This window comes from Myotis nattereri (assembly GCF_964212035.1).
Source record: "Myotis nattereri genome assembly, chromosome: 2".
Lineage (NCBI taxonomy): Eukaryota > Metazoa > Chordata > Mammalia > Chiroptera > Vespertilionidae > Myotis > Myotis nattereri.
This window is the reverse complement of record NC_138076.1, coordinates 39,248,505-39,274,261: the sequence shown is the minus strand read 5'-3', so window position 1 is coordinate 39,274,261 and position 25,757 is coordinate 39,248,505. Positions and strand designations below refer to the sequence as shown.

Sequence of the window (25,757 nt, the reverse complement as noted above, 5' to 3'; positions counted from 1 at the left end):
TCTTCTACCAAATAAGGGCCAAGAAAAGGGCCAAAAATGACACCAATACTTTTATATTTGATTTTCTAAAACATTTAATTTTAAATGATCTTTAATAGTCTCTTTAATAAGCTTGGTCTGAAAATTGTGAAGAAAAATGTTGTATGTCCTCCAAAACTACTCTAAAATGCAGCATGCTTTTCTTGAGTTTCTTTTATTATTTATTACACTGAGACATCCAAGATCAGCTTAGCTTTTTTTTTTTCTTGGTGCTATACAGGTCAAAATCAATAGAGTAGGGCTGCTAAAATCTAGCTGCAACACAAAGTCTCCACATTCATTTTAAATGTCATCTTCAGATTAAAGCAAAGCAGACAGAGAAGCAAGAAAAGTATGATAACATATGAGTTCCTGAAATGCCATTTAGGGGAATTAAAATCCTAAATTTGTCTTACCCAGGACATTCAAAAACCTAGTGCTCTTTAAGCAGCAAGCAATAAAGCCGTATGAGATGGATAGATTTAAGGGCACAATCTTGTTATTGGTATGTCAACATTATCTAGGAAATTGGCTGACAGTAAAAGAAAGAGAGTCTTTCTTTTTCCACAGAGGGAGTTTTACAAATATTTGTTTCCAAGGACATCATTAGGCTTCTGCATTCAGTGCGTGCAGATCACGCCGAGGGGATCCTATGCGCAGGGCTCTGTGTGTCCCCTGGCCAGGGAGCCTTCCTTGGGCTTTTATCTGTTTTCCCGTGGATGGTAGGGGAGCCCGTGCGCCCCTTCGAGTCGTAATTGTCGAGGTACGGGAGCTGGGCCCACTCGGGCGGGTAGGTGGTCGCGATGTACACGAAGCACTGCAGGCACCTTTCGGCGGCGGGGGGCTCCTTGGAGGCGCCCTCCCCCTCCAGCACCTCGACGCTCACCCGCACGCGCTGGTACAGGTCTGGTACAGGTCGGGGCATTCTTCGAACTCATCGAGGACGCGCAGCATCTGCTCGTCCACAGCCTAGATCTCCCCAAACACGCGGCGGCCGCGCCCCGGCAGGTTCAGCAGCCGCGGAATGTTACGCTCCCCGGCGATCACCATGGGGTACGGCCCCGCCGTGCGGCCCCGGCATCGGAAGGTGGCGCAGCCGTTGGTGGCGTCCAGCAGGACCTTGTGGTCGGGCTGGCCTCGCATCAGGGTCCCGTACACGAACACGTCGGCCATCGCGCAGGCCTGCGGCGGAGAAAGGAAGCAGGCTGTCGGCACACGTGTCAGACGGGCAAGGGCTTGGTCTCAGTCGGGGTTGGAAGCTGGCCTGGAAGGGCCACAGAGTAAATATTTCGGTTCCTGCTGGAGCAGCTGTTCCCAACCCCACCACAGCCCAGAGCCCACTGCTCTTGACCACCCCGTGGTGGCTTGAGGTTCCAGAAGACCCCTCCAACCCTTTACATCATTATCTGAGGACAGGCACTCATCGTGAGAACATACTTGCCAGATGGAGACAGTCTGTCCTGGGATCGAGCCCTGAGAACTGCTGTTTTCCAGAGCAGTTCATTTCTAGTCATTTTATTTACTTATTTATTGAAATATATTTTTATTGATTTCAGAGAGGAAGGGTGAGGGAGAGAGAGAGAGAGAGAGAAACATCAATGATGAGAATCATTGATCAGCTGCCTTCTGCATACCCCACACTGGGGATCAAGCCTGCAACCCCCGGCACGTGCCCTTGACCAAATTCGAACCCAGGACCTTTCAGTCCACAGGCCAACGCTCTATCCACTGAGCCAAGCCAGCTAGGGTCATTTTTAATCATTTTAAAAGGACTTTAAAAAGCACACAAATATTACAGAAAAAAAAGAAAACGTGATGATAAATAAAAGTGCGTGTGTGTGTATGAAATAGTCACCTGTGATGGGCTATAAGAGAGAATTCAGGTGGCAGTCCTGCCAGCATGACCCAGCAGCCCTGTAACAAGCAGCTTCCTGTTCCTTTTTCAAGGTCTGGAGGGCAATGATGCTTCCCTGTGACTCACCGTGACTCACTGCAGCGACCTTGGCTCGGTGTGAAGGTAAGTACTGACTGCTGGCCTGGGCCTGGGCCCGGGCCACAGACTCTTATGTAATCGGCAAAGTAATTTGTGTAAAAATGACTCAGACAGAAACGGAAATAAATCAGAGTTGAGCCAGGTGGGCCCCTCGTCAAAGCCTGGCATTTCCCTGCCCTACTTGCCCAGCGCTGTGCAGTGACAGAGGCCTTTACGGCAGGCTTCGGAATGGAGGCACCCTGTGCAGGAAAACAAAAGCTGTGTCCATCTGCCAGTGGCAGCCTACAACCAGCCAGAAACACCTGGAGGGTGACACCCCCGGACACGCACCGCATGGCAAGTGGCCCGTGGAGAAGTCACGCTTAGTTCATCGGTCTTGTGCTTTCTTCTCGGCCAACAAGGCCTGGTCTGGGTCTCATCCCAGCCTGCCTGCCTCTTCAGGGAGAAAGGATGTTCCCAACGGGACTTTTGCCCACCCACTCACCGCCCCCTCTACTGCCTTGTTCTCAGTCACCAGCTGTTGGAGTGTCGGGAGTTCCATGGGGTTCAGGAAATTGAACTTGGAAAGGTTGGCCGTGGGAAAACACAAGGCTGGCAGGCGCATGCAGTCCAGGCATTGGACAACATTGGGACACCTCGAGCAGGACCGGGACCTGATGGGAGCTCTGGGCTGGTTACTCCAACAAGGCGGAAGGACCGGGTAGGCTTGTGGCACTTGAGGGGGAGACCTGCCTCCAGCATGGAAAGTCAAGAAGTGAGTCAAGCACAGCCTGGAATTGAAGTGCAGAGAGGAGGGAGGCACAGGCGCACAGAAGCTCTGGAGCTGCAGGCGGCAGGACTGCTGCGTGGAGAATGGTGGGAGGACGGGAGATGGGAGAGAAAGGCGCACAGGGTGGCAGGGGCTGTTTACGGGGAGAGGGCCTGAGGAGTGACCCGGAAAGGAGGCTGGGTTTGGATCAGACCGTGAAGGAGCCGTCCCTGACTCTGTCCCCCACACTTGCGTCCCGTCTTGTAGCTCAATCTGTTTACTCCTCCAGGACACACCCAGGAGCAGCCGTTTCTCACCCCCTTCACCACTGTCCCCAGTTCCCTAATGGGCCCACTTCTCTGTTCCCTCCAGCCTGTACCCATCGCAGTCACGGTCAGTCTCGCTGCAAACTCCACGACCCTGTTGGTGCAGCTGCCTTGTTGCCCCTCATCTCCCTCCAGCCACCCTTGGAATGACGCCTGCCCACCCTGGGGCCTTTGTAGTCACTACTCGCCCCCTCGGTCCTAGCCCCTTTAGACGCCTCCCTGAACAGCTGACCTGAAGCAGCACCTGTCCAAGCCTTCAGTGCTAGCACATCAGCCTCATTGGCTCTCTTTATGGTAGGTGTTCTCCAAATCACTGCTCGTCTTGTTCACCGCCAGAATGTGAGGAGCTGGAGGAGAACCCGGAAACCGTCTAGTCCTACGGAGCTGAGTCTCAGGTTGGTGAGGACAACTCAGGCTGCATCCGGGGCAAACCAGTCAGAACTGGAGACCCACCCTCCCCATCGCTGGTGCCCTAGCTTTCCCCCCTTTCAATAACATTTTATTACTATCATCATATATTTTTAGTCATCACCCGAGGACATGTTTGTTTGTTTTTTAATTTTGGAGAGAGAGGAAGGGAGAGGAGGAGAGAGAACTGTCAATGTGAGAGAGAATTATGAATTGGTTGCCTCCTGTACACACCCCAATGGGAATCAAACCCACAACTTGGGTATGTGATGATGGGGAACTGAACCCATGACCTTGCAGTGCATAGGACTTAGCTCCAACCAACTGAGCCATGCTAGCCAGGGCTCCTTAAATTCTTAAAAGTACCATATGTCCATAGTGCAAAAGTCAAATAACTTCTCACAAAAACTGAAATTCCCTACCATTTACTACCTTGAGACAACACTTTTAAGCCTTTTAACTGCTGCATTTGATATTTATCTCCATACTAGAGGCCCAGTGCATGACATTTGTGCACTCAGGGGGGGTGGTGTGGGGTCCCTCAGCCCGGCCTGCGCCCTCTCACAGTCCAGGAGCCCTTTGGGGATGTCTGACTGCCACAGAGGCGGGAGAGGCTCCCGCCACCACCACTGCACTTGTCAACCATGAGGCCGGCTTCTGGCTGAGCAGTGCTCCCCCTGTGGGAGCGCACTGACCACCAGGGGGCAGCTCCTGCATTGAGCATCTGCCCCCTGGTGGTCAGTGCGCCTCATAGCAACCGGTTATTGCACTGTTTGGTCAATTTGCATATTAGCCTTTTATTATATTGGATTGTAAGTTATTTATACTGTTACTTCTTGATGTTTTAAATCATATCTTGCCTTTGTACCCCAAAGCAGGTGAGCAAAGCAGTTTAAAGTACAGGCTTTAGAACCAACCTGCCTGGGTTGAAATCCTGGCTCTTCCAGTTTTAAACTGTGACTTTAGGCGAACCACTCTACTGCTCTGTGCTGGGCTTCCTGGGTTCTAAGAGGAATACTGTCTGCCTGCTTTGGAGGACTGCTGTGGTTCCTGCGCGTTTGGTAAGCCTGCGTTCCACTTGCAGGGCTATTATTGCTATAGAAGCGCTCTCTACCCACGCCCCAAACCCACGTGGTCTCTGCCCCACATTCCTCCAATAGACACATCTCAATTTTGGTCAAATCCGTGTTCAGCATTAGAACTATGTAAACACTGTTCTCAGATAAAGCACATAGTGTACTATGATTAATTTCCTTCCTTGGACAACTTTTTGTTTTTCTTGGAAAAATAGCTTTAGCTCTTGTCTCTCCCCGCAAACCCCCACCCCCACTTCGCCCAAGTTTCTCTGGCAGTAATTTGGCCTCACATTTTCTGAAAGCCTTGACCACCCATTGTTCGTTTGTCCCTGCAGCCTGGGCTCCCGGAAGCTGTGCTGCTCCAGCCGGGGTACTGCTACCATCGGGCATCCCTCATGCCACCCTGGGTTTCCCTGGGCCTCAGGGCCCCTTCTTGGTTTGCTTTCTCACTTCACTGAGGCTTATTATTGCACACCCTCGACTAACAGTGTGACTGTGCAGAGAACTCTAGAAATAAGTAACTTCAGAACTGTGAAGGCATTTCCTCTGTTTCTGATCGTTCAAGTTCTTTCTGAGAAGTCCTGTGACACTGGGATCCACAGTCCTTTGTACAGGACTTGAGCTTCTCTCTGGAGGTTTTCAGGTCTTCCTCTATCCCTGGGACTCAGATTCTATAAGGATGTGTCTTCATATATTGTGTTTTGTTCCATTCATTGTGCCAGGAATTTCCACCTGAAAACTCATTATCTTGGATCATGGGGAATTTTCTTCCCTAGCCTTCCTTATTTATTCATTTTTTAATATATTTTTATTGATTTCAGAAAGGAAAGGAGAGGGGGAGAGAGAGAAGAAAACATTGATCAGCTGCCTCCTGCACACCCCACACTGGGGATTGAGACTGCAACCTGGGCATGTGCCCTGACCTCCCAGTCAAACCATGACCTCCTGGTTCATAGGTCGATGCTCAACCACGGAGCCATGCAGGCCAGGCCCTGGTCTTCCTTCTTGTTCTTTTTCTGAATCTCTAGTACTCAGATTTCGCATATCCTAGATTAATTTTCCAATGTGCTCTTTATATTCTACTTTATCTCCTAATTCTCAATTTTTAAGTATTTTTGTCATATTTATTTCTAAAATCTTTTTCTTGTTCTCTCATTTTGTTAGCACCCTGTTCATTCACAGCATAATACCATCTCTCATCATCTTTGGGAAGATCTTGTGAGTTTTTGTTTAAGTTTTCATCTTTCCCTCCAATGTCTCTCTTTCTCTTAAATTCCTCTTTTCTTTGTTTTGATATGTTTCTTGAAAAGGTTTACTTCAAAGGTCTCGTAATCCTTGCCTAGCCTTTCATATTGAAAAGTGAGACACCAGTCCCAGCTGGGTGGCTCACTTGGTTGGAGCATCTCCCTGTACTCCAGAAAGGCTGCAGGTTTGATTGCCAGTCAGACACGTCCGGGGAGGCAATTGATCGATGTTTCTTTCTCACATGGATGATTCTCTCTCTCTCTGCCCCCTCACTACCCCCTCACCCCCAACCTTCCTCTCTCTATAAAAATCAATAAACATATCCTTGGGTGATTAAAAAAGAAAAAGAAAATTGACACTATATAGGAAACTGAAGCTCTGTGTGGGGGGAGGGAGCCTGATGGTTGGCAGGCCTGTGTGAGGGTTCTGGAGACAGGTTTTGAGGGGCCCCCAGATAACAATCTGTAGCTATGCAGACTTTTCCTTGATCCCCATATTCAAGGTGGCCCTTCACCCCCACCATCAGCTGGGCTTGGAGTTCCCAATACCAAGCCTTTTGCTCAGCCTCTCTGGACAGTAACCCGCCCCCCCACCCCCGCCCCCCGGCCCCACCCTGTCCTCTGCTGGGCAGAGGGGAGATGGACCTCTGATCCCTGTACAGACGCAGCCTCTCTGCCTTTCCTGCCACTGGTTCTCAACCTTCCTAATGCTGCGACCCTTTAATGCAGTTCCTCATGTTGCGGTGACCCCCAACCATAAAATTATTTTCGTTGCTACTTCACAACTGTAATTTTGCTACTGTTATGAATCGTAATGTAAATATCTGATATGCAGGATGTATTTTCATTGTTACAAATTGAACATAATTAAAGCATAGTGATTAATCACAAAAACAATATGTAATTATATATGTGTTTTCCAATGGTCTTAGGCGACCCCTGTGCAAGGGTCATTCGACCCCCAAAGGGGTCGCGACCCACAGGTTGAGAACCGCTGCTTTCCTGCCCTTATGTTTCCCACACGCATGGCTCACGAGTCATGTTTCTCTGCACTCCCGGCATCAGCTGGCTAGCTTCTGACCATTTAGGGATGTAGGTTTCTGGTTTCTCCAAGCTGCAAAGTCAATAACCACTTAGTTCTGTTTTATACTCAAATTTTGTTGCCCTCTCCTATCTTTTGTCTTTCCGAGTCATTGGAGTAGCATTTAGGGCATTAGCAGGGATAAAGGAACCTGTTCCTCCAGAACCTATTCCTTGGGGAGCCCTCCACTGTAGCACCCACCCTCCCATAGGGCTCCATACTGGTTTCCACAGTGGTTACAACAACGTACAATCCCACCAACAGTGCACAAGGGCAGCCTTTTCGTCACATCTTTACCAACACTTGTTTTTGTTGATCTGTTGATGACAGCCATTCTGGAAGGTGTGAGGTGATGTCTTGTGGTTTTAATTTGCATTTCCCTGATGATTAGTGATGTTGAGTGTCTTTTCATGTCTATTGATCATCTGTATGTCCTCTTTGGAGAAATGTTTATTCAGGTCCTTTGCCCATTTTTTAATTGGATTATTCTTTGATATTAAGTTGTATGAGTTCCTTATATATTTTGGATAATAACCCCTTACTGTATGTATCACTGGCAAATACATTCTCCATTTCATTTTGTTGATGGTTTTCTTTGTTGTACAAAAACTTTTTAGTTTGATGTAGTTCCATTTATTTTTTCTTTTGTTTCCCTTGCCCAAGGAAATACATAAAAAAATATTGCTAAGAGAAATGTCAGAGATTTTATTTACTGTCCATGTTTTCTTCTAGGAATTTTGTGGTTTCAAGTCTTATATTTACATCACTAATCCACTTCGAGTTTATTCTTGTATCTGGCGTGAGAAGGTGGTCTAATTTCATTCTAGTATCTGTCCCATTTTCCCAACACCATTATGGAATAGACTGTCTTTACCCCATTGTATGTTCTTGCTCATTTGTCATAGATTAATTGATCATATAGGCATTGGTTTAATTTGGGGTTCTCTATTCCGTTTCATTGTTCTGTATGTCTGCTTTTATGCCAGTGCCGTGCTGTTTTGATACCAGAGCCGTGTAGTACCGTAATCTGATATCAGATAGTGTGACACCTCCAAGTTTGTTCTTCTTTCTCAAGATTTCTGTGGCTATTCAGGATCTTTGGTGGTGATGTAAATTTTACAATCATTTATTCTAGTTCTGGAAAAATGCCATTGGTATTTTCATAGGAATTGCATTGAAACTGTAGATTCCTTTGGGTAGTATGAATATTTTAATGACGTTAATTCTTCCTATCCAGGATTACGGTTTTTGCTTCCATTTATTTGTATCTTCTTCAATTTCTTACTTCAATATCATATAGTTTTCTGGGTTAACCTTCTTGGTTAAATTTATTCTAGGTTTTTTTGTGGAGTTTTAGATGCAATTGTAAATGGGATTGTTTTTCTTTTTTTTTCTTTTTTAGTTTTTTTTTTTTAATTAAATCTTTATTGTTCAGATTATTACATTTGTTCCTCTTTTTTCCCCCCCCCCATAACTCCCCTCCTCCCAGTTCCCGCCCCACCCTCCGCCCTCACTCCCCACCCACTGTCCTCATCCATAGGTTCACGATTTTTGTCCAGTCTCTTCCCGCATCTCCCACACCCCTTTCCCCCCCAAGAATAGTCAGTCCATTCCCTTTCTATGTCCCTGATTCTATTATAATCAACAGTTCATTCTGTTCATCGGATTATTTATTCACTTGATTCTTAGATTCACTTGTTGATAGATGCATATTTGTTGTTCATAATTTGTATCTTTACCTTTTTCTTCCTCTTCCTCTTCTTAAAGGATACCTTTCAGCATTTCATATAATCCTGGTTTGGTGGTGATGAACTCCTTTAGCTTTTCCTTATCTGTGAAGCTCTTTATCTGACCTTCAATTCTGAATGATAGCTTTGCTGGATAAAGTAATCTTGGTTGTAGATTCTTGGTGTTCATCACTTTGAATATTTCTTGCCACTCCCTTCTGGCCTGCAAAGTTTCTGTTGAGAAATCAGCTGACAGTCGTATGGGTATTCCCTTGTAGGTAACTGAGTTTCTTTCTCTTGCTGTTTTTAAGATTCTCTCTTTATCTTTTGCTCTTGGCATTTTAATTATGATGTGTCTTGGTGTGGTCCTCTTTGGATTCCTTTTGTTTGGGGTTCTCCGCGCTTCTTGGACCTGTAAGTCCATTTCTTTCACCAGGTGGGGGAAGTTTTCTGTCAGTATTTCTTCAAATAGGTTTTCAATATCTTGCTCTCTCTCATCTTCTGGCACCCCTATAATTCTGATGTTGGTACGCTTGAAGCTGTCCCAGAGGCTCCTTACACTATCCTCGCATTTTTGGATTCTTTTTTCATTTTGCTTTTCCGGTTGGGTGTTTTTTGCTTCCTCGCATTTCAAATCATTGACTTGATTCTTGCGCTCCTCTGTTCTGCTATCGGGAGTCTGTATAATATTCTTTATTTCAGTCAGTGTATGCTTAATTTCTAGTTGGTTCCCCAATATAACATCGAGGGTCTCATTAGTTTTCTTGTAGATCTCATTAAGTTTATCGGCGGCTTCTAAACAGTTCTTGAGAGACCTTAAAAGTGTGGTTCTGAACTCTATATCTTCCATTGACAATTTTGTCCTGTTTCTTTGTCTCCACATTTTGTTATGCTTCCTTGATGCACCCCCTAGTGGTCTTTGTTCGTGGTTTTATAGTTAAATTTTGATTGTTGTAGCTAATTCCAGGGAGGGTTTGACCTCCAGGCCAAGTGGCTATGAGAATCAGCTGTGTCAGCAGTGAGAGAACTTCTGTCCTCTAGGGAGGTGCTAATCTGGCGTTTGCCTGAGGCTATCTGGCAAATGCCTCTGTGCAGGGCTTGGGCGGGGCGGGTCGCACAGGATCAACAGGGTGGGCTGGAGAGAGCAGTTATGGCCGCTCTCAGTCCTGTCCCCAGGGGCTCTGCCTCTCTGAGTCCCAGCACCCGCTGCAAAGCTCGGAGAGAAAGCTGCACTCGCTCTGACCGAAGCCAGAAAGTCCCGCTTCTCCCGTTTGAGTCTGGGTCCCTAAAGACTCGCCCGGATCTGGAGCTCAGAGTCTGCGACTCCCTCCCGATTGAAAACGCCAACCGCGCCCTCCGCCGCCAGCCAGCTCCGCGCACTCCGCACCTCAGAATTTGACTTCAGCACTGCGCCTCCTCTGAGTGTCCGTATGCGTTTCTCTTTCCTCCTAGTTGTAGGACTTCCACTCAGCCAGCGTTCCAGTGGTTCTGGGTGATGTCCCTCCGTCTTTTAGTTTCACTTTTGAAGTAGTTGTTCAAAGCAGCAAACTCCGGCGTTAACCTATGCCGCCATCTTGGTTCTCGGGATTGTTTTTCTTAATTTCACTTTCTGAACGTTTGTTATTGGTGTATAAAAATACAACAAATTTCTGAATATTAACTTTGTATACTGATACTTTACTGAATTCATTTATTCTAATAGTCTTTTTGTGTATTCTTTAGGGTTCTCTCTATATAGTATCATTATCATCAAATAATGACAGTATTACTTCTTTCTAATTTGGATGCTTTTTATATCTTTTTCTTATATGATTGATATGGAAAGGACTTCCAGTACTATGCTTAATAAAAGTGGTGAAAGTTTCTTATTCCTGATCCTAAAGAAAAAGCTTTCAGCTTTTCACTGTTGAATATGATGTTAGCTGTGGGTTTGTCATACATGACCTTTATTATGTTGAGGTATGGTCTCTCTATCCCCACTTTGTTGAGAGTTTTATCATAAATGGATGTTGGATTTTGTAAAAAAAAAAAAATTTTTTTGCATCTGTTGATATGATCATATGGTTTTTATCCTTTGTGTGGTATATCACTTTCATTGATTTGCAGATATTGAACCAGGCTTGCATCCAGGAATAAGTTCCACTTGATCATGGTGTATGACCTTTTTAATGTATTGCTGGATCCAGTTTGCTAATATTTTGTTGAGGATTTTAGCATCTACATTCATTGGCCTATAATTTCCTTTCTTTGTAGTGTCTTTATTTGGTTTTGGAATTAGGGTAATGCTGGCTTTGTAAAATGAGGTTGGGAGTCTTCCCTCCTCTTGAATTTTTTTCAATAGTTTGAGAATAGGTGTTAATTCTTTAAATATTTGGTAAAATTCAAACCATTTTATCTAGGACTTTTGTTTGTTAGGAGGTTTTTGATAACTTTTAATGGAATAGAAACCAGTAATCTGTCTGTTTAAATTTACTGTTTCTTCTTGATTCAGTCTTGGGAGATTGTACGTTTCTAGGAATTTATCCATTACTTCCAGGCTGTCCAATTTGTTGGCATGTAATTGTTTGTAGTATTTCTTTATAATCCTTTGTATCTGTGATGTCCATTGTCATTTCTCCTTCATTTATCCTTTTATTTATTTGGGCGCCCTTTTTTTTCTTGATGAGTCTGGCTAAAGTTTTATCAATTTTGTTTCTTTTCAAAGAACCAGTTCTTTGTTTCATTGATCTTTCCTGTTGATTTTTTTAAGACTCTCCTTTATTCTTATGCTCTGATCTTTCCTTCCTTCTATTCACTTCCAGCTTTGTTTTTTCTCTTTCAAGTTTCATATATATATGTATTAGATGTATATAGATGTATATAGATGTATATATATATATATATATATATATATAGAGAGAGAGAGAGAGAGAGAGAGAGAGAGAGAGAGATTGGAAGGGAGAGGGAGAAAGAGACAGAAACATCAATGAGAGAGAATCACTGGCCAGCTGCCTCCCGCATGCTCCCCAATGGGGATGGAGCCACAACCAGGCATATCCCCTTGACTGGAATCGAACCTAGGACTCTTCAGTCCACAGGCTGAAGCTCTATCCACTGAGCCAAACCAGCTAGAGCTCTTTCTAGTTTCTTTAGGTGTAAGGTTAGATTGAGATTTTTGTTTCTTGGAGGCCTATATTGCTATACATTTCCCTCTTATAAATGTTTTGTCTGTGTCCCATAGATTTTGGATATTGTGTTTTCATTTTCATTTGTCTCAAGGTATCTTTTGGCTTCCTCCTTGGTCTCACTGTTAACTCATTCATTATTGAATAGCATGTTATTTAGCCTCCACGTGTTTTTATGTTTTTCAGTTTTCTTCTTGCAACTTATTTCTAGTTTCCTGCCATTGTGTTTGAAGAAGATGCTTGATATTATTTTAGTCTTAAGTTTATTAAGACCTGTTTTGTAGCCTTACATGTAGTCTATCTTGCAAAATGTTCTATGTGCACTTGAAAACAATGTATAATCTGTTGCTTTGGGATAAAGTGCTCTAAAAAGATCAATTAAGTCCTTCTGGTCTAATGTGTCATTTAAGGCTTCTCTTTCCTTACAGATTTTGTCTGGATGATCTATCCTTTAATTTACTGAGTACACATGAACTTCCTACTTTTGACTTTTAATTTTTGAACTAGCTTGATTGTTGATTGACTCCCTCTTTTTATTAATTGCCTTGTTAGAATTTTTTCTTTCCTATATTTTCTTGTATTTCTGATATTTTCTAAAGAAGTCCTTTTAATATTTTGTGTTATGCTGGTTTACTGGTCATGAACTCCTTTAGCTTTTTCTTGTCTGGGAAAGTCTTCTCTGTCCTTTGATTCTTTAATGATAGCCTGGTAGGTTAGAGTAATCTTGGTTGTAGGTCTTTGCTCTTCATCACTTTACATGTTTCATGCCACTCCCTTCCAGCCTGCAAAATTTGTGCTAAGAAACCAACTGATTATGTTATGGGGTCTCTCTTGTACAAAACTAACTGCTTTTTCTCTTGCTATTTTTAAGATTCTATTCTCTGTCTTTAACCTTTGGCGTTTTAATTATGATCTGTCTTGGTGTGGGCCTCTTTGGGTTCATCTTGTTTGGGACTGTCTGCCTTTTTCCTTCACCAGGTTAGGGAAGTTTTTAACCATTATTTCTTTAAATTGGTTTTCAATCCCTTACTGTCTATCCCTTCCTTCCATTACTCCTATGGTGAGAATGTTGCTGCACTTGTTGTCCCAGACGTCTCTTAAACTATCTCATTTTTTAAATATCTGTTTTCTTTTTGCTCTTCCAATTATGTTTTCCACTACCTTGTTTTCCAACAAGTCCACGGATTTAGTCCTCAGTTTCATCTACTCTGTTGTTGATTCCCTCTAATGTATTCTTCATTTCAGTTCTTGTATTCTTAATTTCTGACTGGTTTCTATCTCTTTGTATAAGTTCTGAGTTAATCTAATCTTCCCTAAGTTCATTGAGCATCCTTATAACCAATGTTTTGAACTCTGTATTTGGTAGATTGCTTGTCACCATTTCGTTTAGTTCTTTTTCTGGAGTTTTGTCCTGTTCTTTCATTTGGGACATGTTTCTTTGTCTCATTTTTACTGACTCCCTGTTTGTTTCTGCGATTTAGGTACATTTGCTACTTCTCCCAGTCTTTGCAGAATGACCTTATGTAGTAGTCCTGTGAGTCCCAATGGTACAGTTTCCTTTCTCACCTGAGCCAGGTGCTCCAGGAATGTCCGTTTGGTGGGTTGTGTGTGCCATCTTGTTGTAGTTGAGCTTTGATTATTGACACATCAGTGGGTGGGATTGACATTCAGCCTGACTGTGAGGGTTGGCTGTGACTACAGTGGGTAAACTGTTGTGTTGGGGCTGATCCTATGAATAGGGAGTCACTTTTGAGGAGTTCTGGTACTAACCAAGTCTGCCCTTTGGGTGTATCATTTGTGGATTTGGTTGGGTGGTGCTCTGGTGTGGTTTAGATCTGGCCATCAGGTGTGTTGTTTTGGAGGCTCTTGGGAGGGGATCTGTTGCAAGCCAAAGTCAGCCTCCCTTTGTGCCCTGCTGGAGGCTGCCTGGTGGGAGCTACAATATGATCTTCTATGGCAGTGGTTCTCAACCTTCTGGCCCTTTAAATACAGTTCCTCATGTTGTGATCCAATCATAAAATTATTTTCATTGCTACTTCATAACTGTAATGTTGCTGTTATGAATCATAATGTAAATATCTGATATACAGGATGGTCTTAGGTGACCCCTGTGAAAGGGTTGTTCGACCTCCAAAGGGGTCACGACCCACAGGTTGAGAACCGCTGTTCTATGGGTTGCCACTTGTGCTAGGCTTAGAGGCACTTGGTAGAAGCTATCCTATGAACCAAGGCCAGCTGCTACTAGTGCCAGGCTTGGGACCCTTTGGTGGGCATGGCAATGTGAGTCAAGGCCAGACACAACTTGTGCCGCTGGACTTGTGGCTGCTTAGTTGAAGTTACATTCCAAACCAACACTGGCTGCAGTTTATCACGGGCTTGGGGCCATCTGATGGGCAACTGTCAGTCTTTGGGAAAACTATTTCAACTCTGAGCTTCTATTCCTGCTATTTAAAGTGGGTTCCCCCTATCTCTATACCAGCTACTCCCTACTGACTGCCGACTACAGGCCAGGCTGCAGCACCCAGTGAATAACAGCCTCTTCCCCTTGACCCTGTCCCCTCCTAAGTTCTCTACCCCAGCTTCTTCCTTTATCAAAATCGTAGGAAAACATGTGTTAGCTTGTATTTTTCTTATAAAGCCCCTTAAAAATTAAAACAAAAAGGAATATTCTACATAATAAATGGAAGTGGGGATGAAGCCATATCAAGTATTGGCTGTGGCTTTAATTATTTTTCAGAGCCAAAAATACCTAGGGAGGTGATATTACATAGAAATGATTATGGTTGGGCCCTAGGATGGTAATTGTGACTCTGCAGAAAATCAGTTCAGGACTTTCTTCTTGAAGAAGATGACAGCTTATTTTCATAAATGAAAACCTGGCAATAAAAATTAAACTTCTTTTCTAGGAAATAATTTAGCCTACTAGAATGACCAAAATATAATTTTCTACTTTTTATCTGTTGAATTGAATCCTTTACATTAGTTTGAGAATAGTTACTTATGTAATAAAAAAAAATAAAATAAATATTCTGCATTTCTGGCTCTTTTCACAAGGAAAACATCATTACCTTTCTGATTGTGTTTAGAACAACAAACACAGATCCTTCAGGAAGAAACTTATCCCGTGGGGATTGAGAAAGGATCAGAGTTAAGCACTGAAACAAGCAATTAATTCCCATTAGAGGATTAAGGCAGTCATGTTCACTTTGAATCAGAAAAACGAATTGTGAATAAAATCATGTACAACCAAGAGGTTACTTGTCAAAGTTAATAAATTAGAGAATTGAAGGGCAAACTGGAATGCACAGAAGCTGAGCAACCACGTGAAGCCCTGGCGAAGAAACTGGTGGGTTCTGTATTCAGGGGATGAGACCCCCCCATTCTCAGGGTGCTTCAGGAACGTGGGGGGTGGGGACAGTTACCGCCATATGGTGCTGTCTAAAAGCAGTGCCCACCCTGTTATGTCACCATCCCCCATGCACGATTTCCCTATAGTACCTCATCATTAAGACGTGAGACATTAATTAACATTCTATTTAGCCATCTTACTTTGGGGTTTTAGAGTTGATTCTAAAGGAATTCAAGCAGCATCTCTATAAACAACTTTACCAACCTATAAAGTATTGAGGGGGAGGCCACTTGGGAATCAAAAAGCCCAACCCAGCTGGTCTGGAATAACGTGGCCATCCAGGAGTCAGCGCGGAGGTGGAACAGGCTCAGAGTCTGAAAGAGTTTCACTTCAGCAAAATTTGGCTAGTTTAACATGGTCAATATTTAAGAAAACAAAAACACTCATGAAAATGTCCATCTGGCCTGGCACTGCTTGAAATGCCTGTCACTTATTCAGCAGTTTTCTTTCTTGAAACACAGTCCACCTACAGTTTCATATTTCATCACTTAAGCAGAAATTGAAAGTGATTACAAGTCCTTCGCATAATTGTTAGGGAAAAAAAAAATCGAGCAGGAAAAATCTAAGCCACCTGGTGGTAAGAGTGTAAAAGGCAGGATGATTTAGAAGTTCATTATGCTAGTTTACAGATGACGACTGCATATGCCTAGAACACATTTAGAAACACACACATACCAAGTGAACCAAACAAGAGAAGAGCTAGTATTTAACTCTTCTTCAACCAACCGGCAAAAGGATTTGCATGGACACCAGCTTCTACTAGGAAAACCACCTTTAAAAAAAGGTGTCTCCATAAAATATTCATCCTGTCTGTATTAAAACTTAATGACACGAAGAAATGTTAGTAAAAGCTGTGTGTCATCACTTCACACTGTTTTCTCCAAGCGATAAAACATCGAACCACGAACAATGCTTCCTGCCTGTTGTCAAGCTAGGACTGACGGGCTGGATTGGGGTCGCACGGAGCTGAGGCCTCCGAGGAGCCTGCTGGGCACTCCCCGCTGGCGGACGATGGACTGTCCCAGAGCAGAAGCACCTGCCCAAGACCTGCCAGAAGCTCCCTCTCATCGTTCAACGTCTTACGTGAACGTCGGCTCCAGCGGAGCCCTGTCCCCACCGAATTTGTGGGGGGCCCCCTGTCACAGATGAGGACCAGTTTCCGTGGAGCCAGCGGCTGCCCTGGTCCTCCCGAGGCCACAGCAGACGTCGCTGAGTGTGGCTGACCCTCCGGGAAAGCACAGATGACGCCGGGCATGACGGCTCTGAAGAGGGTTTTTATGGTACAGAAACCTCCTCACCTCTCAGTCAAGTAGCCGCTGCGCTCCCTTCTGCTGTAACATTATTTTCCCCTGAGAAAACGCCTGCGTGTCTGATATAGTTACACATGAATGCTTCAGCAGTCCCTTAGAACTGTAGGAAACAGGTGAAAAAACAAAACGCTTTGAACTTTAAACTGGAGCTCGGCCTGCGAGCAGGAGGCGCTCCAAGGTCACTCACTCCCCGCTCGGAGGGCCGGAGGGCCGGGGGCTCGGCGCATCCTGTGGGCGCTGTGATGCGTTCATTCTCTGGCTTGCTGTTCCTTTACAGCAACGACCAGCGCTTCCTGCCCGGCCAGCCCCGCTGAATGCCCCGGAAATGTTCCCGGCAGACACCCTTCTCGCATTGCCCGAGCAGCTCCGGGGAAATGGCGGCACCTTTGCAATCAAGAAGCGAGGGCCTCCTCTGCCATCACTCCCTAACTCTCCTTCATGGGACCCTCAAACACACAGGCCCGCAGGGCCCCCAGCCACACCTGGCCCTCTGCGTGCTGCCTCGCGACCATTCTGTGGGGTTCCACTCTTGGGCCATGCCAGAAATTTTTAAAACAAGAAATTCTACCGCCACCCCACTTTAATGGTCATTGTGTTGCCATTTTAAAAACACAGTGACCGACAAGGGAGATGACCAGCCCCCAGGCCCTCTCTGATCATCTGGAAAGGACCAGCAGGAAAATTCCCAAACACTGAGTCAGGGAACGGGTCCTATGGAAGCGGAGGATGGTGACCTGGCCAGGCCTGCCAGGGCCACGGCTCCAAACACCAGGCACAGCTGGGAGTGGAGGTGCTGCCAGCTCCCATGGCGCCCAGCAGGCGGCGCAGGAAGTGCTGGGGCCTGGAACCACCAGCCAGAGTGGAATGCTGGGGAGACGGCACGGGGCCTGACAGCGAGTCTGAGGCCCAGAGGGAGGGTGCGAGAGTCATCATCATGAAGAGCCTGCCTGCCCTGTGGGTGAGGCTTCAGGAACAAGACCTTACCTGCTGGCCCACCTGTGGCTCAGAGGGGGAATATAAATAATGCTGGCCACCACGACTGAGAGCATTTACTGTGTGCCTGGCCCATGCCATATGTTCCACTTATATTTTCAAGTTAACACACTTCGGAGATCTCCTCACTCCCTAGCTTCTCCCCACTTCACAGGTGGGGACCTGAGACAGAGGTGAGGTGACTTCCACGGGTGCTCCAGGGAAAGGCAGCAGAGCAGGTGTGTCTGCCCTCACACCTCCTTCCTGCCCCACAAAGATGCGCCCTCAGCTCTAGGGGGAGGACGCTCCTGATGACCTCCCACCCAAAACTCAGGCCGGGCACAACTGCCAGCCCCGGAGGGCAACAGGAAGTTGGCTTGGGCCACTGCCCACACCGGGTTCCATTTGCATCTTCCTCTAGAAGGCATCTCGGGTACTTACTGAGCACCAAACACCAGGGCAGTGGGCTGGGGACTCAGCAGTCCTAAGCGGCCACAGTGCTGGAATTCCTAATGACTGTATGTGAACTTGTGTAAGCGGAGCCTGATGACACTAGAGCAGTGATGGCGAACCTATGACGCGCGTGTCAGAGGTGACACGTGAACTCATTTTTTTGGTTGATTTTTCTTTGTTAAATGGCATTTAAATACATAAGATAAATATAAAAATATAAGTCTTTGTTTTACTATGGTTGCAAATATCAAAAAATTTCTGTATGTGACACGGCACCAGAGTTAAGTTAGGGTTTTTCAAAATGCTGACACGCCGAGCTCCAAAGGTTCGCCATCACTGCCCTAGAGCGTACTCCAGTGAGCAGGGGAGGTCCGGCAGCCCTACAGGCACACCCATTCTCGATGCCCAGAGCATGGAACCCTGGGGACCCACCATGGATGGGATTCAGTGAGGACAAGGTAACGTCTCCCGTCTATGACTGGGTCCGCCGGAGAGGCCACACTTTCCATTCCAACCAGAACTTGCTCTGAACCCAGGAGAAAGCGATGGAGTTCTAAGAAACAGAAACAACCACAAAGCCCTATCCGATCTTCCTTATGTACCAGACAGCCACAGACAGTGAGGACGATGACACAGAGGGAAGGGACTCAGGCACCTCGAGTTTCTCTTCCTCTCAGTCTTGCTCTATCGTCAGGAGCTGAGGGTGGACAGTGTTGGTAGAAGGTACATATGTCAAGAGGTGAAATAAATACAGTTGAGAGAGTTCTGAGCAGAGTTTCCAGTTCTAGTAAGAATAAAAGACATATGCATGCACAAGTTACGAAATATCATTTCTGTGATTCCACAGGAGTCAAATATTCCTATGTTTGCATTTAAATTTAAAATGGTCATTGTACAAATATGAATGATAAGCTCAATGCTAAGAATTTAATATAATAAATAATGGTAAAATAACAAAATATAAATAATAATGATAATAGCCCTAGCTGGTTTAGTTCAGTGGATGGAGCGTCAGCCTGTGGACTGAAGGGTCCTGGGTTTGATTCCGGTTAAGGGCACATGCCTGGGTTGTGGGCTTGATCCCCAGTAGGGGGTATATAGGAGGCAGCCAATCAATGATTTTCTCTCTCTCCCTCCCTCTGCTTTCCTCTCTCAGAAATCAATAAAAGTACCAGTATATTCAAAACAAAACAAAAAAACAAAAAACAGGTGCCTGACACCATTCTTCTTTTTTAAAAATAATAATAAGATAGCAACTAAAAAAAAAACAAAACACCATGACAAGTCAAGAGAGAGAGACCACAGAAGAAAGGGGAAAAAACTTACTTTCGTGCCTTATAACTGCACTCTTTCTGCTTTCTGAACAAGGGACCTTGCATTTCTCTAAACTGTTTCTCAAACCACGAGCTCAGGAGTGGGGGTTGAACCTTCTCTTCACTTCACATCTTCCATGTCTAGCACAGCTCCGTGCGTGCAGTAGGCACCTAATACCTGCTACAGTAAAGCAAGTGGTTCTTCCTCTCAGTCCAAATTCCCAAAGAGACCCTGCAGGCCTTCAGTCTGGAATTTCTCAATTTCTCTTTGACACAAAGAAAACACAAGTTCAAATACTGCTCTGGGTATGAAGCTACGGGAATCAAGCTCAGTCCTGTGGCTCTGCCCCCATTTGCTTCAGACGCCCAGTCACCTCGGCAAGGTGGAGGGAGAGAGAGCCCAGTGCTCCCGACCCTTAGGCTCCCCAGGGCCAGTTATCCCCCGCCCTGGCCCCAGCCTCCCTGGGAGCAGGGGCAGTGGCCAGCATCCATCTACCCTTACAGAGATGAAAGGCCATCCAGAACCTGCAAAACGAATCTCTAGGGACAGACCCAGATCAGTGGGGGCGGCAAGATGGAAATGATGTTCTCTTTTGTCAAAATCACTAACCTGTGCACTTCATGGGGAATTTTCTTGCATGTAAACTATATCTCAAAGAAAGTTAATCTAAAAAAAATTAAATAAGATCATGGGAGGAAGGCAATTTGCAGGCCACTCAGTCTATAATTATTACCAGTTCATATTCTTATCTGAGTTCAACATACTTCACAGTCCATAATCAAGAGCAAACACGTACTTTTATTCAGCATTTTCCCAAGCATCCAAGTAGTTCCAAATATTTCTGACGCAGATTTGTGGTGGCCTCCCTTAAACTCACTTTCTGGAACCCAACATGCAGTGAAACAAGCGGACAGACCTGTCTGTAACCGCTGCCTGGGTCCTGGGAGGAGGCAGCAGAAAGGGAGAGCAGTCCCGGTGTGATCGAGGGGCAAGGACTGGGAAGAGGACTAGGGCCTCGCCAGCTGTCAGCACCCACCCAGGGCCCGTCTGCACCAGCTGCTGACCAAGCAGAGGCTTCCGAGGCTGGCTACTAAGGAATGCAGCAAACGACTTGCCTTTAAGAGTATTTTTGCAAGCCTGCTAGAGGAGAGTGCAGCTTTTAACTCGCTTGCTGGCAGTTGTTCAAAATATACTTGTTCTATTTGGAGTAAGACCCAGTCAAAGGAGAGAGAGCTAAGAATCTGCGTGTTGTCAGAAACCGCAGTCCATTCTGATGGGCATGGGAAGGGCCATCGGGTTTGGTTGAAGGCAGGTAACTCCCACTCTATCTGTGTGCCCCCAAATGGTAATTTTTTTTCTCTCGGTGACAACTCAGGGAGTAAGCAATGGAGGGGAAGGTAATGACTATCCGCATGTATTATTTATATACTAGAGGCCCAGTGCATGAATTCGTACAGGGGTAGGGTCCCTAGGCCTGGCCAGTGATCAGGGCCGATCGGGGCCTTCCTTCCTCTGGCTGCTGGACGGGGTCTTCCTTCACTCCGCACTGCCCCCTGGTGGTCAGCGCACATCATAGCGAGCAGTCAAACTCCCGGTTGGTCAAACCCCCAGGGGACAATTTGCATATTAACCTTTTATTATATAGGAGGATTTTTATTGGTTTCAGAGAGGACGAGAGAGTGACAGAAACATCAATGACGAGAGAATCATTGATTGGCTGCCTCCTGCACACCCCACTCTGGGGATCAAGCCCATAACCCAGGCATGGGCCCTGACCAGGAATCAAACCTCAACTTCCTGGTTCATAGGTCGATGCTCAACCACTGAGCCATGCCTGGGTATAGTATATTATTTAAAAGGTTTTGTTTTTCAAGAACATTTTAAGGTTATATTAACTTAAAATGGCTTTTATTTAACTGTTTTGTTTACTTGGGGGAGAAATAAGGAGTTTGGGAACACAACTTAAATTTAAGCTAAAAGCATCATAGAATAATAATTACAAAATATCACACTGAGCCATTCCCTTCTAGGTAGTTTGCTAACCAAATATTTTAGAAAGAAGAGAACATACACCTGTTTAAATAGCTCTTAGATAACCATTTCAGAAGTCAGGCCTACCCCAAAGTGATAAATGAAATAGCTATACATGCAGGAGAAGGCCCTAGCCAGGCCTGGGGCCAGGCCCTCTATCTCTAATACAGTATTTCATAGCTTTGGAGGAACAAGTCTCCCAGAGGGAGTACTGGACAGGGAGCCAAGGGGTCAGAGGTCAAAACCAAGCCACTGCTGACCTCAGGCTGCCTTGCCCAGGCCAAGTGAGGCAAGGGCACAGCAGGTGGCAGGAGATGAAGGTGTGGTGGGCTCCAGGTCCACAGGAGAGCCAACCAAGGGCCTCCCCCAGTGACTGGGGACAGAATGAATCAGTCAGCAAAGAGACTGAGAGAACGGCCACCAAATCCAGCTGCTCGATGTCCTGGAACACCTCCTGCACTACAAAAGGAACCCCGAGCACTCAGAAACCACCAGCCCAGAAGCCTCGCCTGCTGGTCCAAGGCCCCTCCCCCAGTTCCCCTGCCTGCCCAGGCCCAGTAACATGGAATTATCCAAACCCATTTCCAGTGGGCTCTCTCATTCAGGACCCAATTCTTATGGCAGCAATAACAGATGTACCTTCAGAATTTCCTTTTGCCAAAAATATTATTAAACAGCAAAAATGTTGGTGACTTGGAGAATGTCAGGTAGGCAGGAGGAGTGCAAACCTAGAAAGGTTAATTATCTCCACTAGTGCCAGCAAAGAATCACCCCAACACACACATACATGTGCACACACCCATTTTAAAACATTTTTTTTAAAGGAAACTTAAAAAACAAACAAACACCCAAAACACAGAACACAAAATAAGCCCGATGGGTTTTTTGATTAAATACCTGTCCCCAAAGCATCCAAATCCGTTTAGTGCTTTTCTAATTATCCCCACGGAAAACTCAATAAAAATAGCTGAGAGATTAGTGAAAACTCTGAATTAGAAGAGGGGAGTAGGAGAAGAAATTAAGAGCATGTTCTTGAACATACTTTAAACACTTCAGTGAATCCATTTACTCACATTCCTATGAGTACTAAACACAGCTGGTCACTGTTTGCTGACAGCAGTCAGAATTCTTTGATGCCAAAACTTCTAGAAAAAGTTGCTGTGTGGGAGTCAAAGGGGCTTCGAGGGGAACTGGAATCACTGAACTAAGTGACTCCAACCCTTATATACACTATATCCTCCTCCACCTCCCCACCCCCTAATCCTGCTTTAAATGTATTACACTGAGAGCCGGCCGGGGCCCTGGAGGCCAAGCACACCGATCCTCAGGTTCTCTAGGGTTCTCCAGTTCTGGAGACTCAGACTCTCTCCAGTTCTGGGACAGTCTCTGCGGACCCAGACTCATACGGGGAGAAACTGGACTGTCTGGCATCGGGCGGAACTCGAGGGCGGCTTTCTCTCAGAGGTGCTTGCAGCGATTACTGGGATACTGAGACCTGGGGCCCCTTAGGGCAGGGTTGAAGATCAGCCATAGCTGTTTGCTCCACCCTGTTGATTCCCTGAGACCCCGCCCCACCCAAACTGTGCGCAGAGGCTTTTGCATATGAATGCCCTGGCCCTTTGCAATCTAAAATTACATAACAAACTGCAGCTGGGTCAGAGAGACCCAGATCATCCAAGAGAAGGCCCAAGGCCCTACAGCATCTTGCATTGCTTCACAGCTGGGCCTCATCTGGGCACCTCCAAATCCCAAACAAAGAAGAGGAATCTGCAGATCTCTCTGTAGCTCCTGCTGGGTAGCCTTAGGCAGAGGCTAAATTAGCACCTCCTTAGAGAGCCAGAGCCTGTGTACCCAGTGGTCAGATTGGGACCATCCAGATTACAACTCCTCAGATCCATAAAGGACACACTCAGGAGGCAGACTCAGTGAGCACCAAAGCTCCACTGAAGCAAGTCTTGCCCCAGAAGGGTGTCTCCAGCACAGAAGTTCTCCCACTGCAGACACAGCTGATTCTCACAGCCAATTGGCCTGGAGGTCAATTCCTCCCAGTGATACCAACAACAATCAAGGCTTAACTACAACAAGACTGTGCACAGAGCCCACAAAGGAGTGCACCAAGAGTGTCCACCTCAGGTAATTGGGGAGGCTGAGCCACTGGGCCCTATAGGACACCTGGCACAGAAAGCCACTCTATCAACACAGGGAAGCATAAAAAATGGGGAGACAAAGAAACAGATCACAAAAAACAGAAATGGAGGAAAGCAAACTACTGGATATAGAGTTCGAAATTTAATAAAGATACATTTAAAAATTAAATTTAAAAATATGTCAAGGTGCCGATACCGGTTTGGCTCAGTGGATAGAGCGTCGGCCTGCGGACTGAAAGGTCCCAGGTTCGATTCCGGTCAAGGGCATGTACCTGGGTTGCGGGCATATCCCCAGCGGGGGATGTGCAGGAGGCAGCTGATCGATGTTTATCTCTCATCGATGTTTCTAACTCTCTATCTCTCTCCCTTCCTCTCTGTAAAAAATCAATAAAATATATTTAAAAAAAAATATGTCAAGGCTTAATCCAAAATCCACACACTTAAACCCCAACACACTCTGTGGCCAACTAGGAGAAAAACACAGGAGATTCTAGGTGGTAGAAAACAATGCCGCCCTCACAGGTTTTCATAGCAAATGGCCAGGGTACAATGTAAAAGTACTGTTACTACCCACCTGTCACATAGCAGGGGCTGTGCTTTTAAGATCTTCTCTTTGCAACTTTAAAGACCCAAGCCAGCTTATACTTTGGTAAATGTACATTAAAATTTAAAAACATCCAGTAACAGAGTAGACAACACCTTTGTGAGAAAAAGGCTTATAAGCATGAAACTACAGTGAGCAAGAGGAAGACACATAATTCAGGGCTCCCTAAAACTTAACGGAATGTGTAGGTGAGGGAGATCAAAGGCTTCACAGGAGTGGCCTGGCCTGAGCTGGACAGAGAAGCGGGATATTCAGGTGGCTTGGGAAGGGAAGTGGCCACCCACCCTCGCTCCCCCGCCCTTCACTCCCCCAGGGCATGGAGTGCAGGCAGATTCCCCTGGGCTACAGAAGGCTCCAAGTCATAACAGTCATTCTCAGATGGAAGAACCTCCAATCACAGGAAACAGAGTTAAATGAAACCAACTGGAAGCAAAAAGGGCATTCCATGGGAGAATTAAAAAAAAAAAAAAAAAGGAAGTGATGGTGATTTCCCTTAGCTGAAGAGACCTAAGATACATAACAGCCCTGGTAATGTGTAGACCTTCTGTGGATTCTGACTTGAATATATCAACTGTAAAATGACATCTCTGAGGCAGTCAGGAAAATCGTATAGGTATGTCTAGGTAAGAGATGATACCAGAAAACCTTAAATATTTTTAGGTATGAATAATAGCATTATGATTCCATAAGAAAATACCCTTATTTTTTAGAGATGCATATGGATGTATCTCTAGGGTTTATGAAATATCATAGCATCTGAGACTTTAAAATACTTTAGTAAATAAAAAAATGAGGTACATGTGGCAAAATCTTGGTAATTATTGAATCTGGGTGATAGATGGGAATGATTGAACTATTCTCACTACTTTTATAGATCTTCCCACTCCCACCAAAAGAGAGAGAGAAAGAGAGAGAGAGAGAGAGAGAGAGAGAGAGAGAGAGAGGAGAGAGAGAGAGAGAGAGAGAGAGAGAGAGAGAGAGAGAGAGAAAATATTAACAATATAAGAAATCCAAGAGGGAACACCACTATATATATTACAGACATTAGAAGGCTACTAAGGGGATACAGTGAACAATTTTATAGCAAAAAATTTTAGAACTTAGATGAAATGGAAAAATTTCTTAAAATGCACAAACTACCAAAGCTCACTATAGAAAAAAAATAGTAACCAAATAGCTGTATATCTAGTTATGAACGTTTACTCATAATTAAAACCCTTGCATAGAGGAAGATGGCTTTGTTGGTGAATTGTACCAAACATTTGTGGAAGAAAAAGTACAATTATTAAATAAAATTTTCCAGACAAAAGAGGAAGGAACACTTCTCAACTCCTTCTATGGGCTAATAGTACTGATAACAAAACTAAATAGACATTCATAGAAAAGAAACCTACTGGCTAACACCTCTTATGAACATATAAATGCAAAAGTCTGAAACAAATATCAGCAAATCAAGTCCAGCAATATAAAAAAGACAACACAGCATTGCCAAGGAATGCTTCATCCCTGCAATGCAAGGTTAGTTTAATATTTGAAAGTCAACCAATGAACCATTATATAAACGGGTTAAAATAGAAAAACCTTATGATGATCTAAATAGGTGCAGAGCAAGTATTTGGCAAAATTCAACAAAATTATGATCAAAATTCTCATCAAACTGGGAATGAAAGAGAACTTCCTCAATCTGACAAAGGACATCTATGAACGACATATAGCTAACATCCTTTTTTAA

General features: G+C 45.0%; 1 protein-coding gene across 1 annotated transcript; it reads right to left on the bottom strand.

The window, feature by feature from the left end:
* Positions 1–719: 719 nt before the first annotated feature.
* Positions 720–1,191, bottom strand: GGACT (gamma-glutamylamine cyclotransferase; the record flags this gene model as incomplete). Its single annotated transcript, XM_081082497.1, is given in 4 exon segments — positions 720–757; positions 760–934; positions 937–987; positions 991–1,191. Coding segments are annotated over 4 exon segments (465 nt in total).
* Positions 1,192–25,757: the final 24,566 nt, after the last annotated feature.